Here is a 19,803-nt window from a genome sequence, read left to right as displayed (position 1 = left end):
ATCTTTGTACTATTTCTCCATAGGATTTAGTATTTTTATGGTGACGTAAGTGATTTTTCAATTTGTTTGCATAGACAGATATTAAACAAGGGGAGATGAATAAAAGGTGCGTAACAAAATGTATTACAATTTGTGTCTGCTTTACCTTCAGTGGTCTTCAATTGTCTATCCTAACCTTACTTCAACTAATCGGCCAGTAAAAGTTGGACCGGGACTTCCTGACAACATTTTACAATCCATTTCCGAGTTTAGTGAAAACCGATCGAGTACTGATGATATCCAAGTTCTCCAGAAAATTTAAAACCTTATTTGTTTCTCACATTTACAGATTGTGAGAAAATTTTGAGTGATTAAAAAAAAAAAGGCAAATACCAAAAAAAGTTTCAGCACCCATAATAATAATCTTAATCAAATCTAATCTTAGCACAAAAAGTTTCATAAATAAGATTTTGGTGAATTTAGTTTTAAAAAGTCATACTACATTTTTTTTGGTCTGTTTTATTATTTGATTTAAAAGGCTAAAGTAGTTAACAAAGTATATCTTCAGATGAAAATCTAGGGACATCCATTTGAATCTAGCAACAGCAACAATGATCCAGTTTCAGAAATGATTCGTTATGACTAAGACTACATTTCCGCTACACCGAAATGGTGCAATTTCGAAACAGCGTGACCTGTATCTTTCATATGTATATGTAAAACCATCAAGACTTTTGTGCTGTCCTAACACCATAACTTTTACTGACTTTACTGCGAACATAAAGCTGAAAGGTTAATGTGACCAGGCAGCACCAAACTTTTCCAAGTTCAAAATGATGTTGCATATTTGATAAAACAGCTTGAGTTGGTAACTTTTCATTATGAAATGGGCTTTGATGCCTTTACCGATCAAAGCATATATGCTTTGATCGGTAAAGTAATGTCACTGTAAAAAATGTAAAGTAAAATCGGTAAAGTAAAAGTAAAATCGGTAAAGTAATGTCACTGTAAAAAATGTCACGGCAAATTGTCTAATAAAATTGCCATGTCACGAAGCCCGATTTAACGCGCGACATCAAGGAATTAAACTGTCACACGACTTTTAGATAATAAGTTTGGCGTGACATTTATAATTAAAGTAGTCACGCGACTTTTATCAATTAAGTATGGCGTGACATTTAAATTTTTTATTTGTCACAGGACATCTAAAACACTATTGGGTCGCATGTCACCAAGCCCGATTTAACGCGCCACATTAAGAGAAATTAAATGTGGCGCGTTAAATCGGGCTTGGTGACATGCGACCCGATAGTGTTTTAGATGCGCCGTGACAAATAAAAAATTTTAATGTCACGCCATACTTAATTTTAAAAATCGCGTGACTAATTTAATTTACTAATGTCTCAACATAATAAATAAATTGAATTAATGGCACACTTTACATAAATAAAATGAATTAAAAGACCAAAAAAGTAATAGAAATTATATTTCATTTTTTAAAAAAGAAACCATCATCAAATATAAACATAAATATTTAATTTTGAAATTTCCTAATGTTTTTATTTGAAGAGTTGCACAGTTTCAAAATTTAAAGATACCACAACACTTTTCACAAGACTTTGCATTTTTTTAGCCAAAGCTTATTAGTACAAGCAAATGGTATTTGCAAGACATAATGCTGCAACAGTCCCAAAACTCCTCCAAACGATCTTGGGTACGAGAGGTCCATGATATAATAGTACGCGATAAGTTGAAGCACATGTAGTGAATCATTATGCCGATGACTCATTGCTATTACTTTCCCTTTGTCAACAATTGTAACGTTTTCTCCTAAAATAAGTTGCGGCCCAGGAGAAGAAACATTTTATGCAGCCTAAAAATTTTTTAAAAAGAAACTTAAGTTACCTTAATAACATACATTACAAAAAGCAATATCAAATTAAAAATAAAAAAAGAAACAACTTTTCGTTAAACTTACACTAGCAATAACAATTGGACACAACACCCCTCTTCTGGTAGTGTTCTTATGAAATTGTATTAGGGCAGATGGAATATCTATACCGGGATACAACTTTTGAAAAACTTGCAATAGCCTATCTAATGCTGCTTCTTTGGTAACTATGTTCATTCTTTCAAATTCGTCCATGATCTAAAAAAGTTGCAACCACATAAAGAACATTTTGTTAAAAGTGCACAAAACACAAATTTATTAAAGAAATGAAAAACTCTTCATACTCATAAAATTTTCTGAAAAAAAATTTTAATGTTAAATCTTCTGTTTCATAAAAAATCGCCCTTAAAACAAAAGTTTAAAGAAAAAAGTAAACCATTTGAATGAAAATAATAATAATAATAATAATAATAATAATAATAATAATATATATATATATATATATATATATATATATATATATATATATGGGTTCATGTGTTCATATTGATTTTGATAAATTTTTCGAATTGCACCCTTTTAACAAAAAGCAATTCATATATCCATATTATAGTCAATGTGTCATTAATATAAGTATTATTTGCTTACAATTTCTGGATGGAACAGGTGATCTTTGTGTTCTGAATATGGCAAAGAACAGTGCATATTCCTAACTAAACAACGTATGTGATCAATATCAGGAACTTTTTGTACCAAAGCAAACTAACATGCAAAAAAATTGGATTATTTAGAAATTAAACCTTATTAAATTCTTACTGTATATTTTAGGTAAATTTTAATTTAAAAAATATTGATAAAAAACATTTCTTTTGAAAAAGGTTTTATGGCTATCACCTGCATATCTTCATCAAATGAGCTATCATTTATTCCTGAAACGTTAAGCATTCTGTTAGCATTTTTTACATCTATCAAACTTTTTAAACGACGCTCGCGTCGCTTCCGAATTACATTCGACACACGTTTTACAACTCCACCCTGAAAAACAAAATTTATTATTTGAATATTATCTAGCTTTGTGTAACAAATGGATGTGTTATATACACCTGAACATTAAAAAAAAATTATTATTTTACCTTTATTTGGAGTAATAACCTATGTTGTGCTTAATTAAACATCTAATAGAATTAATGCTGTGAACTATTTATTGGTTTTTATAATTTATTTTTGTGTGAATTATTTCACCGATGTGTTAATGAAAATTTTAAAATATGATAATAATATATAAGTGGTATAACTCAAACTTACTGCACCCTCTTCTCCAAAAGTACAGTTTGGATATGACTGTTTCAAAAGTATAGTAACACGATGATAATATTTTTTTCTTAATGAAGGCGTTCCCTCGGGAAGACACCCTTCAAGGTGATGTGCCAATTCATTACAAATATCTTTTAAAGTGTGTTTACGGCAAGGCACCAAACTGTTTAAATAACTGCTGCATTCCATTGAAAAGATAGGTAACTAATAATAAAAATATATATAAATATATAAACAGAATACACATTTCTAATGCTTAGATGACATTTTAGCAAGTATATATTCTACATGCATTTAAACGCTTATATATAAATGAACAAAATAACTAAGCCACAAGTTTTTCTTTGTAAAAATAGCAACTAATATACAAAATATATTCATATACAAAATATTCGTTGTAACTAAGAAAGTTTGAGACAATGTTTTGACCTAGGCACAACTAATATTGTGCCATCTACAGTAAATTTTGTCAATGGCCACGGAATTTGGAGATTTTCTAAAGTAATTGATTTAAATATATTAGTACTTCTAACATGAAAAGCAAGTTTATGAGGTATATAGCTGTCAATTGTCATGATACAAACTTTTACGTAATTAGATTGAAGGTCAGTGATCTTGTAAAGTTGATAAGAATCATTAACTGTTGAAATAATATCACCAACTTGGTATACAATTGAACCAATCACAATTCTTTTTTTAAAATGTTGAGTTTTGGCCGTAAAAGGATAAGGAATCAGTTGACCATTATCATCAAGGAAGTTTGAAATTGTGTTCCACCGAAGATGTTGACAAACTGATTTGGCAATGTTTTTAAAGTTGTACCAACGTACACTTTTTACTTTGTTGTGCTTTGCTTCAAAAGTCATGCAAAATTGATTTTTTAGTGGACCAAATCGATGCATTTGTCCAACAAAATGAAGTAAAAAATGGTGTTTTGGTATCAGATTATTTGGCCACAGTAAAGCAAATGATTTGTTATGCTTTTCAATAAGAGTTTGTAAATCCAAAACAGTTCTATATGTAGTTATCGGTGACAAAGTAAGTTGAAGAATTTCCAAAAGATCAAGAAAATTAACGTAATGAGGATCATTGGAATCCCTGTATTGTCCAATAAAAAGCGGAATGATACGAGCAAGAATCAAAATTTGAGCAGATGTTTGAGAGCCTGAAATATCAAAGGTAGTTGGACAAATATTAGGCTTATCTCTGGCTTCAGAGTATGAATAAGGAAACTGGATAATAAAACTATTAAGTGCAGCTAATGAGTATATATGTTTTTCACAAATATGTAATCGCAGCAGAAGACATAGTTCATGGGGCACTAGTCCTTCTAGTAAAATGTGCATGGGATCATGTGGTGTGTTTTCAATAATATCAAAAGCGGTGATTAATAAAAGTGCACTCTCATAATTTATGCCATAAAATCTTGACCAATAGAGTTTAGCTTTTTTACTTGTCACACTCTTAAGATCTAAGATATGTTGCTGGTGGTTTGCTTGAGTACGTAACATACACATGTCTTCTCTGTAAATTGATGACATCTGTATATTTGTGGTGAGACATGTACGACAACATCTAAATACATTTGGTGCAAAGCTGGTTTTAAATCCACAAATATGATTTGAAGCTAATGTATCTCCCAAATATATAACAAATTTTAAAAATAGTTTTACACAACCAATTGTTGAATTAAAAGTCACACCATTTTTCAAGAGATTACAGGAAGTAATAAAATTTTCTAAGTACTGAAAATAAGCCCTTTTTTTATTAGGCTTAAATAACTTTACAGGAACAACTGCAAGTGGAAAAACTGATATTAACATAGAACGCATATATGATGGCAAGGAATGAAATTGAACATAGAAAATTGTTAGTTTATGAAATTTTCTGTGTTTTCCAATAGGGTTAGCTAATTCTATATCGTCACAATATAAGCTTAGAGAAAATTCTAATGGCTTGTGGGTAGAGAAATCCGTTCGATAATTTCCTTCAGCATCTTTCCTACTTAAAAGTTGTACAAACTCATCAATTTGCAAAAGGAAACTAATAATATCAAATAGTGAAAAATAGTAACCTTTGCCACCACCAAATAAAACTTCATTTATCTTCAAAATGTCAAACAAATCATTTAACAATTTTTCTCTTCGATACTTATTACTAAGGATATCCACTTGTGTAAAATACTTGTCAAAAGTATGAAAATGCTCTTCCTTTATCAACTTCCGAATATCAAGTAACATATTTGCAGAAATACCAAATATTTTATTGACTGTTGTTGAAGGCACTCTGAACTGACCACATAGTTTAACTGCTAATGTTGTCTTGGAGTCTATCCTTATGGTCTGAAAAGGTACAACTGTATTTTCTATTTTTTTGCAAAGGTGCCTTAAAATTCCTCTTGATGATTTAAAAGATCCATTACAAACTTTACAGAAAATTTTACAAAGTGAACTCATACCTAAATGTCTATCCATACGAGCATTATTTACAGACTTAAAACCACAGCAACATACCTTTACTCCAATTTCTAGAGAGAGTGAAGACTGTACAGGAGCTTGGATATTCATACTCTGTGGATGAAAAAAAAAAGAAGATTGTGGTGAGCAACTACTTGTACAAGGATCATCCCCCAAACATTTTTGGCTATTAACTGGGATTAAATTCAACATTTCCATAAATCTAGGTTCGTATGGTTTTCTTTGCAATAGTAGGTCTGATTCTGAAAAAGATGAAATAGAATTAATATATCAAATATAAGACAAAAAAAGAACATATTGACTTAACTTATAAGAAAAACAAAGAATATAAAAAAATATAATAAAATAACATGGTTATATATATGTGTGTAATTTTACCAATAACCTTGACAACAATTTCACATGGATTAGGAAGAGCCACTAACATCTCATCTTCTAAGACCATATCAGAAAACATTAAATCAAATTGGTCTGAAGATAGATTTATCTTTGAGGACACTACAACAAAATATTATTTTCGTATATTTTAAGCATACATTAGTTAAACTATGACAATTCTATTAACTAAGTTAAACTACACAACATTAGATAGTGGTATTGTTAGGCATAGAATACAATATTAGTATAAAAATTGTAATTAGATTATCTAATAGATATTATTTTACAAATTGTACTTTAAGCACATTTTATAAGTTTACTTTACAAACTTTTACAATTTTACTTTGTCACATTTGTGACTATAGTCACACATTTTGAAAATATTATATTGAAATTATATTAATATTATAAAATTAAAAAAACATGTTTGCAACAGTAACAATGTATATCTAAAAGTATTATCATTGTAACTATTATTATTGGGTCTTGACTTGATTAGTTTAAACTACTTGTGAATAACCTTTTCTGTAAAAAAAGTTTAACAGAAAACAATTGATCCAATGATTGATTTAAAATGCAGCTGTGTTTTCAATCAATTCATTTCTGTCAATTGTAAATGTAAAATTATGTAAACTGTAAAGTTTACTGATTAGTTTTAGATAATCTTAAATAAAAATAAAATACTAAACCTGAAATAAATTTATCAGAACAAACTCTAGAATAATTTATATAGAAATTCATCTTTTCAGATTTTTTTTCAATAAACCATTTACTTTTAGCGCAATAAGAGTAAACATTTTAGTGCAACAAAAAATTTCGTATTTGTTTGTTATTTGAACCCTCATGACTTATTAAAAATTCTATTTCTGTAAAAGCTAGTGAGGCCAGGTCAGAACACTGACACTATATGACACAAATAGTCTGATAAAGTAATTTAAACAATAATAATAATTGTAAATAATCGATTGGCAGTCCAATTGCGAATAATAGCAATATACACAATGGAATTGTGTAAAGATAATCATTATCATAGTATATAACATGGTAAAATGAGCTTTAAATACTGAGTATTGTATTAAGAATAGCGATTATAAATTAAGAATAGGTATTCTTAATGCATCATTGAAAATACTTATATCAGATGTATTATTAACTCATTTTAATAACATAAGTTATGACAATTTATGTAGAGTGTATTTTTAGCTAGTTTTTTAAACATTGTATTAATGGTAATATAATAAAAAATACAACTCGTTGCAAGGAAATATTTACCTTTAGATTTAAGCGTGAACAAATTATCATCTACAGCCAAAACCACTGGCATAAATTTTGATAAATATGACATTTTAATTATTTTAGACATTTTAGTCACAGAATTACCACGAAAAATTAATTGGTGTGATATTTCTTTTTTTTTCGCTGCGGACAGTTGTATGTTTTATTAGTCACGCGACATTTAGCCCGTGGCGCGAAATTTATTAGTATGACGTGACATTTAAACAGTTATACTCTCCGTGACATTTATAATTGCTTGTAAATTGTAATGAAACGCGCGACTTAAGCTTGGTTTCCAATAGTTGTAGAAACGTCGTACAACAATCGTGCAACATTCGTTTGATTTGTTGTGCGGTAAATTGTTGTGCAACGCAATGTTTCCATTGCATTGAATTAGCGCAAAAAACTTTCAAAAATGTTTTTGAAAGAAAATTTCCCTTATTAGATGCTCTGGCAAATAAAACAAAGTTGTTGTACAACTGTTGTACGACATTCCTACAACTATTGGAAACCAAGCTTAAGAGCATTTCTTTGTTAAGATTAAAAAGTGGCGTGAAGTTTGAACACTTTGATGGGACATTTAAGAACTTGGCGTGACATTTTTTACAGTGTACACAAACTGAAAATGTCTATGGATATTCTCCGTGATACAAAAAAAGAAGAATCATTGTTTCTAACTTGTTTTACTTCAGATTACTTGATTTACTTCTTGAGCTTTTTGACTAAATAGACCTATTTTGACAATACCCAGTAAATACGCTACGAAATATAAACGTTTTATTCACGTATTTTATTTGTGTTTCCGAATTGGCGATTTTCCGAATGGCGTGCTCACTGGGTAAGTCTATTTAATGAAAAAGCTCAAGAGGCTCGAATTAAAGAATTTGAATGTTATAGGAAACACATCATTAGCGCAAAGTTTCAAGAAGTCAGAAAAATGAAAATGTTATGAAAAACCTTTTATGTAAATCGAATCCAGTTATTTCATACTATAAAAAGACTGTTTCATAAATATAAAAAATTTTTTTTTCTTGTGCTGTTGAAATTTTTATTTGCAAGAACAAAGGTAAAACCAATTTTTAACTATTTAAAGTAAGTTTCTTTTATAATTTTACTTTTAATATAGATATTAATGCTTCAACAATATCAATAGGGTATTACTTTTTTATGGTTTACATTCTTACACTATAATAATTCTAAAAACAAAAACTGATAAAAAAAATTTGGCACAAAAAAAATGCAATTTTGTCCTACTGTACATCGTTTTCAGTGTTTTTAGGACACGGTTCATTTTTGACACAACTCCACTAAGGCCTTGGTACTTGTGAGCTGTATAAAGACCGTATCAAACAATATTCCAATTAAAACCAGGGCTGTGGAGTCGGAGTCGTGGAGTCGGAGTTGGAGTCGGAGCTCATTTTGGCTGGAGTCGGAGTCGGAGTCGGGGTCGGAGTCGGAAAAATTGTACCGACTCCGACTCCGGTTTTAAAAAAATCTTTCAAAGTTTCATAATTTTCATAAGGATTTTGTAGATGTTACAAAACTACAAGTCTTAGGATGGTCTGAAAGCTGTAGGATATACAGACACAATGGGAAATGTAGTTTACAACAACTGGAGGACAAGGAGTTTGACATGTTATTTTTAGGCCTTTAAAACTTTAATAAGCAATAGGGTATTTTGCTGCTTATCACTGAGAATCATATATCACCTCCCTTGCGCTCTCCTCTACCTTCTCTTAAACTATATAACTTCATGATCCCCTAACTCCCGACTTAATTTGTCTGGCACTGTGCTACATATTCTTAGTAGAAAGCTAGGCGTGCCACCACCAAGCACCAAAGAGTTGCTCCACAAACAGAAAGACTTTAAGTATTCAATTAACTTTGTTTCTCTGGAGAGAGAGAATATTAGAAAATTAGTGATTGAAGAAGCTGTTAAACAAAAAGAAGAACTTAATGAATGTCTCAAGGGACGCTTTGTGTTTCTTAACAGAGTGAATTATTTTGCAATCAATGTTTAATTCTTTTTTGAAAAAAATGACGCAGTTACCAAGACATTGGCAGTAAAAGACGCCAAAACTAATCACACCAGCAAATTTCTCCAGGTCTTAGTAGAAAAGATTCTTAAAGAATATGAACTTAAAGAAGAACAAGTTTTTTCATGTTTGAAATATTGTCCAACTGACAATATTTCAAACATGATTTTGACAAATTCATAATGTTATTAGCTACTGCATAAGAGTTTATTGCATAACAAGAGTTCAGAAAAGTTGTTTGTTCAGAAATTGTTTTCTAATAAATATTTTTTAAAGCACTAAGTGGTTGGATTATTTGTATCAGTGATGAAATAGCTAATGTTAATTATATTAAAAAAAAAAAAAATAGTTATTTGTTGTTACAAACAAATAACTGTAGTAAAACAAACAACTATTTGTTGTTACAAATTGGTTACTTATGAAGGAGTCGGAGTCGGGAGTCGGAGTCGGAGTCGGAGTCGGTCCATGATAAAATCAAGGAGTCGGAGTCGGAGTCGGAACAGCAGCTTACCGACTCCACAGCCCTGATTAAAACACACTTAAAACACCTTTGATTCCATCAATAGGACAATTGTATGGCAGAAGCAAGAAATACATCTTCCAGCAAGACGGGGCTCCAGCACACACAGCACATAGTATAACAAATAAGCATTTGAAGCAACATTTGAACGAGGATTGGTTGTAAGTGCCACATGAGATGTGCATGAAATTGGTGGAATCAATGCAGAGACGAGTTCTTCTTTATTACCGAGCCAAAAGACGGCACTTTATATATTAAATTTGTATTTTTTTTTTTTACTTTTTATGTTCTAAACCTTAACTCAATTAAACTTTTATGCAAGAGAGAGAGAGAGAGAGAGAGAGAGAGAGAGAGAGAGAGAGAGAGAGTGTTTGTGTCTGTAAAACTAAAGCTTTGTATGCATACCGTTATGTGTATGTTTAATATAAACTCATATTACAGTTATATACCAATACTAAGTAAAATTATTTATAACTCTATATATAAATTATTTACATACAGTGCATTTAATCAAAATGGACGCAATAACATCGTAGCATAGCAAAAAAAAAAAAAACGTAATTCAAGATTAAATGAAACTTTTTTTAAGCAACTTTTTTATGGCAAATAAAATTTAATTTAATCTTGAATTACGTGTTATTTTTTTTGCAATGATGCCCAACTTGCCCCTATGCTCAACTAGCCCCGCCCTACCCTACCTTAGTAAGGGACCATAGAAAGATGTTTACAGTTAGGCTTAAAAAAGTAAATTATTTATTTTTACAGTATCGGACAAAACATGGTGAACAAACTCAAATTTAGAACAAAAGTTGATCAAAAACTAAAAAGAACTAGTAAAACAACTGTACATATTAATTTTTAAATAGTTTATTATGTTCTTAACAAAATTTAAAACGTTTGGATCATACTAAGAATCACAAAAAAAAATTTATAACACATTTTTCTCAACAAACAACATTTTTCCTTGGACAAACCAAGGTGGACAAATCAAAACGAAGCTTTTTTTATAAGATTTAATTGTCTTTATTCAATTTACCGTATTCTTTTGTTTTCACTTTTATCATAACATTACTCTAAAACATGGGTCGGGAACCTTTTTTAACCTAAGAGTTTTTTTAAAAAATTTTTTTTTAACGACTAAAAAAAATTCAAAATAGTAATGAAGAGCCACAAAAATACAAAATTTTGTAAATTTTTCTAGAAAATACAAAAGTAAAAATAAAAAGAAGTTAAAATTTTTAATATTGTAAATCTATATGAGAGCCACATTTCTTCAACAAAAGAGCCGCAGGTTCCCGATTACTGCCCTAAAATAATAAAATAGATTTTAGAACGTCTGGGCAATTATTTTTTCAATTAAACTAAAAATAGGTTTAACTCGTGATGTATGGCGTAAACTGCAACTTAAAATGGCTTACGACAAATTAGGAAGTGTTTTACGTGAAAATGTTATTAAAGATTTTAAAAGCTGAGAACGTCAAGCTGAAATTTGTAGAAAATATAATATAGTTAAATTGACTGTAAGCAAAGCTGTCAAATCATTTGGATCTCGTGACTGCTATAAAACAAACCATCGGGGCGGACGTCCAAGAAAAACATCACAAAGACTAGATCGAATAATTGTTAAAGAGCTTAAAAAAGATCCATTTTTGTAATCCACAAAATTAACCGAAAAACTTGAACTTCAAATCTCTAATCGCACTGTGCAACGAAAAGATAACGAAGCAAAATTGTTTTCTAGAATGCCTGCCAAAAAACCACTAACTTCTTTTAAAAATAGAAAGCTAAGACTTGCGTTTGCCAAAGCACACCAAAATCGGACTATAGACCAGTGGAAAAATATACTTTTTAGTGATGAATCAAAATATAACATTTTTGGAAGTGACGGCAAGAAGCGAGTCTGGAGATCAAAGAACACCAGATTCAATACTAAAAATACCAAGAAGAGTGTTAAGCATGGAACGTCTGCTAAGATTTGGGATGTTTCTCAGCACTAGGAACTGGTCCTATTCACAAAACTAATGGAATTATGGACCGCTTTGTTTACAAAGATATAATGGAAGATTTTATGTCACCACATGCTGAATGGGAGATGCTCCTAAAATGGATTTTTCAACAGGACAATGATCCCAAACATACGTCAAAAATTGTAAAACAATGGATCAAGGACAAGAATATCACCATGATGGAGTAGCCTGCACAAAGCCCTGAGTTGAATCCCATAGAAATTTGTGGCAAATAATTGACAAGAAGATTAGGCGTGCAAATGTGAAGACCAGTTAAGAATTATTTGAACAAATCGAGAAGGCCTGGGGAGAGATTGATATGAGAATTTTTGACTTATTAATTGAGTCTATGCCTTGAAGAATGAAAGCAGTAATTAAAAGTAAAGGAGGTCCTACCAAGTATTAAGTTAACTTTTGAAGTTTTTTGAAAAATAATAAATTAATTTTTGAATTTTTTTGAATTTTCAGTCGATTTTTTGAATGTTCACCTTGTTTTGTCCGAAGAAAAATGTAGTTTGTTAGGGAAAAAGTGTTTTAAAACTTTTTTAGTGATTTTTAGTATGATTCAAAAGTTTTAAGTTTTGTTAAAAACATAATAAACCATAAAAAATAAAATGTTCAATTGTTTTACTAGTTTTTTTTAGTTTTTGATCAACTTTTGTTCTAAATTTGATGTTGTTCACCATTTTTTGTCCGATACTGTGAATAAATTGTTTGAATAATGCAAATTCAACACAGTGAAATTATGAAAAAAGCTTTTATAAATCTTTTGTGAAAAATATTGCAGCCAGTAGGTCACAATAAACGATTAAAAAAACATCGAATCCATCGTTAGAAAACGATCAACAGTATACAATTTGCATGCTTTCATTCGTGTCACGAATGAATCAGACCTTTATTGATGAGAATCAGTTCAATTTGGATGCCTAAAAGACTGCAGAAAAAATTAACAATTTTTTTGAAATCAATAAAAAGCTTTTGAAAAAACCGTAGACGTTTTGAAAGTGTTAATTAACTGCATATTTTGATCATATCAACCACAGAAATCTCTAAAAATCGCGAAAAAACTTAAGAAATATTTTCATTCACCTGCTTTAATGAAAATCGCCCATTGCGCAACTATGTTTTTAAAATTAAACAAAAAAAGCAAAGCGTGTGCATTAGTAGGAATAGATCACTGAATTAAAGAAAACAACTTTACTTTTTGAATTCTTTATTGCGCATACGTTTTCCATTTTGCTCTTTTAGCATATGGTTCATATTTTAGCACTGCTAACGGAAAGACACTTATAGACACTTAATTCAGTTGTAACGGTTAATCATATTTGCATTTTTAAAAAAATTAGATTTACAAACCACATTGAGAAAACAGTATTTAGATGATTTAATATTCTATATCAGCTTACATTTGAGTATAACTTTCCCTAATAAAATAAAGATTCTTATAAAAACTTCATTATAAAACTTTATATATTATATAAAAAAAAGTATATATATATATAAAAAAAAAGTTTTTGCAAGAAGTTGTGACCATGAAAGTTGTAGATAAAAAACGTTTCAATCTTTACACGGTACGAATACCGAACCTCTAAACAGACTATCAATATCTTCTAAATTTCTGCCTTTTGTTTCCGGCAAAAACAGATAAAAAATCCAAAATCCAAAAAAAGCCACAGAAGAATAAAATACGAAAGTACCGAATCTAGTCAGCCAGTCCATTAAATTCAAAAAAGTAAGCGATACAAGCAAATTTAGAGACCAATTTGTAGCCGTGGCAATTGAAGTGCCTGTGCTGCGCGCCCATAGAGGATAAATTTCCGCATTAATACACCAAGGCATTGAACCTATGAATAAAGAATTTTTCATACAACCCCATCCTTTTCCACTTTAAAAATCGATCATTTTAGTAATTCAATTTTCATTTCTATTCGGTCGGTTGGTTTAAAAAAACTTTATTTTAGTACATTTACTAAAATTTTACTATAGATAATCAACCGACCGTCTTAAATTGCAAAACAAAAAATTTCAAAGAAATTTTTTTCACTTCTTACCCATGCCTGGTGCAAACATAGCTAAGTAAAATATCATGGTTACCACTGGAAACCAGGGATATGCTGTTGGACAAACTTTGCTCCACTGTGGGGCATTAGAGGAGACATTAGTATACTGTTGTTGATTGCAGAGAGGTGAAACACCTTTATCAATTCCGAATGGTAAACAAGAAGCATATACTACTTTATCTCTTTCTGCAATGTAACAAAACCCACAATTATTATCATCTAAACATGAATGGCAAGTTTTTTTGCTACTGCAAATCATGTCAGCTGGCTGAATTGTGTAGTTTATCTTCCAAGACTCATGCTCAAGCTTCCAAAACATCACAGCAAGTAACAAAAGTGCCACAGACACACCGAGTAGACTAAACAATGTTAATTTTCGCCGGCCAACATGCTCAATAAGTGACATACTTAAAATTGTGAAGATGAAGTTCCCAGCAGCAACAGCAGCTGCTAACCAAATGATGGTATGTTCATCCGCTACACCAGCCAATTCTATGATAGTAGCGCTATAATACCTAAAAATTATTTAGAAAAAAAAAAAAAAAAAGAGTAAATAATCTTTATTATTGAGAATACAGCTTGTTGAAAAAGAAAACTTCCAAAGACATACATGACAGTGTTAATTCCACAGAGCTGTTGAAATGCTTGCAAAGCACATCCTATTATAAGTGCTCTTCTTGTATGTGGTGACTGAAAAATGTCTATTAAACTTCCACCTAGATGAAAAGTGAGAAATGTTTAAAAAAACAAGTTTTGAACATGTTGAGTTCAGTGAAGTGAGCAAAGCTAAATTAAAAATTTCGAACCTATGTTGTGATTAAGAAACAGAATATTATTTTATTTTATAACTTTCTTGACAACTATTTGAGACAAAATGTAATTACAAACTTTTTTTGTCTGCTTTCTGCAGCATTATAGATAATTGATTAATTTCTTCATCAACATATTCAGTTCCGCGCAACTTTATCAAAACGATGCGAGCCTTTTCAACAAAACCTTAAAAAAATTAATGAAATTACATATAAAAATCAACATCTGAATTTTAAAAGGTGGTTTTTTCAAATAAATTACTTTTACAAATTAAATACCTTCATTGAGCAACCATCGAGGACTTTCTGGCATCCAATAAAAACCCACAAATAAAACAAATGAAGGAAGCGCAGCAACCCCTAGCATATATCTATAATAAAACTAAATTGTATGTATGTATGTATATATGAATGTATGAATGTATGTATGTATGTATGTATGTATGTATGTATGTATGTATGTATGTATGTATGTATGTATGTATGTATGTATGCATGTATGCATGTATGTATGTATGTATGTATGTATGTATGTATGTATGTATGTATGTATGTATGTATGTATGTATGTATGTATGTATGTATGTATGTATGTATGTATGTATGTATGTATGTATGTATGTATGTATGTATGTATGTATGTATGTATGTATGTATGTATATCAGTATGACACTATCTCATTATTTAAATTGTAATGTACAATCTATCAAAAACTTTAGGGAAAATAGGTGCAACCGTAACATACTGATTGAGCTGAATATTTATTTATTTTAATAATAAATATTCAACTCAATCAAAAAATAACTTTATTTACTAGAAGATATAATTTTGGAAAAACTCAAATATATTATAAATATATATATTTAAATATACCTCCAACTATCTTTATCAATATGGCTAAAAACTCCATTAAGTACTGAAGCAAACAGTTGGCCAAATGTTATAAATAGCACATTGATGGTGACCAGCTTGCCACGCATATGTGAAGGAGCTGCTTCAGCAATGTAAAGTGGAACAACCATGCTTACCAGCCCTATATTTAGATTAGAGTATAATATTAAAAAACACAACAACAACAACAAAAAACAAAATCAAAATGACTTCTATTTAAAATGGTAATATTAAATTTGTATTGTGATAAACAACTAACCTATTCCAAATCCTACAAGTAGTCTCCCAACCAATATTAAAACAGGTCCACTAGCCACTCCCATAGAAATAGAGCCAGCTGTAAAAAGAAATCCACCTATCATCATAGAAAGTCTACGTCCAAATTTGTTATTTAACAAGCCAGACGCTAAAGAGCCAGCTATTGCTCCCACAAGTGCCATGCTCACTATAGCTTCTTGCATAAAATTTGATAAGGAAAATTGCTTCTTCAAAGGAATCATTGCCCCAGATATAACACCAGTATCATAACCAAACAAAAAACCACCAATAGCTGTGAATATCGTCAGAAAATATAAATAACTAAAACAAAAAGAAAATCTTTAACAAAAAATAATTTCTTTCAAAAATTTTCAAAAAAAAAACCAAAAAAAACAAAAAAACAATATAAATAGTGGATAAGATATAATTTTTTGATTAAAATGCCAACTAATGGCTTAGAACCTGGAATACAATATAAAAATGATAGAAATCATTACAGATTTCTATCATTATTTACACAATAGTTAAATTGATAGTTAAAAAATTTCATTGTGGTCTATGATTTATGGTAAGCATTGACGTTTGGTTTTTATTTTAACAAGTACAAATTAAGAGCAAACTTAATCAATCCTTTAATTATTAAATCAAACCTTAAAACTTGAAACACTGCCACAGGAAGTTGTTTTTTAACACCTGATGTTTTCAAAATTTTTTTTGTTAAAAGGTGTTTTGTTGGAGGACCTGAATCCATTGGTTCTTGACAATATGGTTTGGACTGACATTTCTGGTTCAGTCATTTCTTTAAGGAGGTTTTTCAAACTTCTAAAACGCACAACTATTTTTGATCCAGATCCAATTAAAATTGAACAGATGGTAAAATGGTCAGAAAGGTTTTTGTAGATCTGAAAATTGAGGAAAATTAGACACTATAATTTTGTGAGCTCAAACATTACTCAATGTTGAGGCAAAATTTATTACTTTATTGTTGGAAATCCCTGTATTCACTTAGCTGCACTATATACTTTGCAGTTAAATTAGCAGCCACTTCTTTTAGCAATCTGAACAGGAAATGGTTGACCTTCACTTGGTTGACTAAAGAAAATTGTTCCCTTTTGGTGATGATGGTGAAGCTGTTAAGAGATTTTAGGGAATAGCACCAGCTGCAAGTTTGTCATTACTTTCTACTTCCACTAGATTTTGATGAAGAAATATCTTGTTGCAAGAGTGAGGAATTCCATATCCAATGGTGGAGAAACATATTGATCACCATTTTTGAACATATAGGTCTTGGACGTTGTTTTTTTAAGACTCAAAACTCAGATACTGGGCTTTTTGATCAATCTCTTACCCTTGCAGTTTCACAGATGAGGCATTCATAAAAATTGCTTACTTGTGTAATCTTGATTTAACATCTTTAAAGTTGAACAAACAGGGCAAGTTTACTTTTTCTTCCTTTAAGGCCTTCAATAATACTGTATGGCAGATTAAGCAAATCCCAGAGGGAGCTCTGGCATCACTAAAATCAATTGATACTTGATAGACTTCCTAAATTTTTTGTTTAAAAGTATCTGTGAACTCTCTGCTTGTTTTTTTTTTTCATGCATAAAAAGGAAACAACGCTTTTACTTTCTTCATGTAATCATCATGCAGTCAAAAAAATTTTGAAAAATTTGCATTGTAATATCTTTTTAAAATCAAGTTTGCTTTTTTAGATTGTTATCTTTTTTTTTTTTATCAATGTATTTTCTTATTTTTAATACATACTGTAGTTTTTAAACACTTTGATGTTTTTTTTAGTTTGTATACATTTAGACAAAATTAAACGTTTGCCACCTCACATAATACTGAAATAAATAATCAATCTCTAAAACAAATATCTTTTTAATATTTGTTTCCCCTGGTCAGACCAAAGAAAATCATCAAAATAATGAAAGATTTTGCAAAAATATTATTTAGTATAAGACAAGGTAACCCTATTTTACAAAATACTGTTTTTTTTATGTGTTTTTTTTTCTTTATTATCAGATTGAGAAGAAATTAGAAGTTTAGATCAACAATAATTTTGAAAATCTTAACATGTAACTAAGTCGGTCTTGAGATTAGGACCAAGGAAGAGTGAAAGTTTATGTGACATTAAATGTTAAAAATATATAAATTTTGTAAATAACTCACCATGAACTTTTCTGTACATATTCAGGCAACTTATCTTCATCATGAAACAACGGGGAGTTTTCATCAGTGTATTCATTGTCAAGGAAGTCTGAATTCAACGATCCCTGATTGTCATCATTGACAGCCATTTCATGAAATACACATACCAATTAAAAAATTTGTTATCTACCTCATTTGTTAATCATATTGTGTACTTCTGATACATTGACTGTCTTCATCCTATGCTCCATTTTAATAAAAAATTAGCCTTTTTTCTAAAACATTTATCAAATTAAATCTACGGGGGAGAAACTATTGGGATTATTAATGAGATAACGTTCCAGGTTTTTTTTTGGATAAATCAAAATTACGTTAATTACTTATTAGATAATCTGGAAACATGGGTCGAGTACAATTTTCATCACGGCTGTTGAATGTCCGGGTCCTTTGGAAATGTTGAATGTCCTTTGGAAAACGAACGAGACCCGACCGAATAGGTAGCGGACTTAGATGAAAGCCGAATATAATTTTATCGGACTCCGGTTACCAAACGGGTACTACCCGATTGGGCTATATACGGTAGGGTAGTTGAAATGTTTCATACCCGACCCAATCTTTCGGGTGATTTAAATTACCGAAGGTTTTTAATCAAATCGGTTCTCGAACCCGATTACCCGTTATAAAAAAAATTCCCGAACGGTTCTGTCGGATATTCTGTGAAAAAGGTCCCTTTCATTGAAAAATAATTGATATTTCTAAAAAAGCGGAATATAGCCGTAACAATCGCAATAATTTTACTTTTACCTGGCTTTTGGCAGTTAAACAAAGTTTAATGTATTCCCTGATACTATTCAGCTATCCGGTTAGCAAAATTACTAAAACCTCAGCCTTTATTTGAAATGCTCGACTCTGATTGATTGTCGAGAAAAATTCAAGGTATGTCAATGAAATTAGAAGTTTGAAAAGTGCAATGTGTAAATTGTTATTAGGATGTATAAAAAAGTATGTAATTATTTCTGGGTTAAAGAAAACTGTAAAAGAAGTAAGGAATACGGAAAAAGTTTAAATTTTATGGAATTAATTTATGGCCATTGGGCTGCAGTTTGTGTTTTAAACAGTATTCATATATAACTATCAAAAAGCAACCTATAGTATGTGTCATGTTGGATCTGTTACCTAATTTATAGTAGCTGTTTTCCACAAATTAAAGATGCGAAACCTTAACTAATACCCAGGGCCTGTGGAATTGGAGCTCATTTTGGCTGGAGTCGGAGTCGGAAAAATTGTACTGACTCCGACTCCAGCTTAAAAAAATCTTTCAAAGTTTCATAATTTTTATATGGATTTTACTGATGTTACTCATTAAAATATTTTATATTCTGTCTCTTTAAAGCACAAGTATCAAACTCTAGCCTTCCAGTTGTTACAGAACTACAAGTCTCATGATGCTCTGATAGCTGTAGGATATCCAGGCATAATTGGAATTGCAGTTTGCAACAACTGGAAGGCACCAATGAATTTCTCCAGGTCTTGGTGGAAGAGATTCTTCAAGAATATGAACTTATAGATGAACAAGTTCTTTCTCTCCTACTGACAATATTTTAAACATGATTTTGACAAATTCATAATCTTATTAGTGACTACATTAGAGTTGATTGCATAACAGGAGTATAGAAAAGTTGTTTGTTCAGAAATTATTTTCTAATAAATAGTTTAAAGCACTAACTGGTTGAATTATTTGTATCATAGTGATGAAG

At 30.4% G+C, this 19,803-nt stretch overlaps 2 protein-coding genes across 3 annotated transcripts; both read right to left on the bottom strand.

Annotated features, from left to right (window-relative positions):
• Nucleotides 1-1,452: 1,452 nt before the first annotated feature.
• On the bottom strand, nucleotides 1,453-7,507 carry LOC149889116 (uncharacterized). 2 transcript variants are annotated; one of them, XM_090087893.1, is made up of 8 exons: nucleotides 7,312-7,460; nucleotides 6,040-6,159; nucleotides 5,698-5,903; nucleotides 3,176-3,388; nucleotides 2,765-2,905; nucleotides 2,519-2,632; nucleotides 1,958-2,128; nucleotides 1,453-1,852 (listed from the first exon to the last, which is right to left on the bottom strand). In XM_090087893.1, exons 1-8 carry the CDS (start codon nucleotides 7,400-7,402, stop codon nucleotides 1,844-1,846), a joined length of 1,065 nt encoding a protein of 354 aa, XP_089944019.1. In that variant the 5' UTR covers nucleotides 7,403-7,460; the 3' UTR covers nucleotides 1,453-1,843. The 2 variants fall into 2 exon arrangements, with proteins under 2 accessions (XP_089944019.1, XP_089944018.1); XM_090087892.1 differs by lacking the exons at nucleotides 1,453-1,852; nucleotides 1,958-2,128; nucleotides 2,519-2,632; nucleotides 2,765-2,905; nucleotides 3,176-3,388 and having other exon boundaries at nucleotides 3,511-5,903; nucleotides 7,312-7,507.
• A 5,743-nt stretch (nucleotides 7,508-13,250) lies between these two features.
• Nucleotides 13,251-18,507, bottom strand: LOC145189037 (proton myo-inositol cotransporter-like). The gene is made up of 8 exons (XM_090088558.1): nucleotides 18,068-18,507; nucleotides 15,897-16,216; nucleotides 15,620-15,779; nucleotides 15,025-15,116; nucleotides 14,825-14,932; nucleotides 14,547-14,652; nucleotides 13,928-14,451; nucleotides 13,251-13,720 (listed from the first exon to the last, which is right to left on the bottom strand). Exons 1-8 carry the CDS (start codon nucleotides 18,193-18,195, stop codon nucleotides 13,434-13,436), a joined length of 1,725 nt encoding a protein of 574 aa, XP_089944684.1. The 5' UTR covers nucleotides 18,196-18,507; the 3' UTR covers nucleotides 13,251-13,433.
• Between the last annotated feature and the right edge of the window lie 1,296 nt (nucleotides 18,508-19,803).

This window comes from Hydra viridissima, unplaced genomic scaffold (genome assembly GCF_058129835.1).
Source record: "Hydra viridissima isolate aposymbiotic clone 2 unplaced genomic scaffold, HvirCarnegie_v1 scaffold_5, whole genome shotgun sequence".
NCBI classification, from domain to species: domain Eukaryota; kingdom Metazoa; phylum Cnidaria; class Hydrozoa; order Anthoathecata; family Hydridae; genus Hydra; species Hydra viridissima.
Note: the sequence above shows the minus strand (reverse complement) of the source record. Positions and strands in the feature narration are given on the sequence as shown.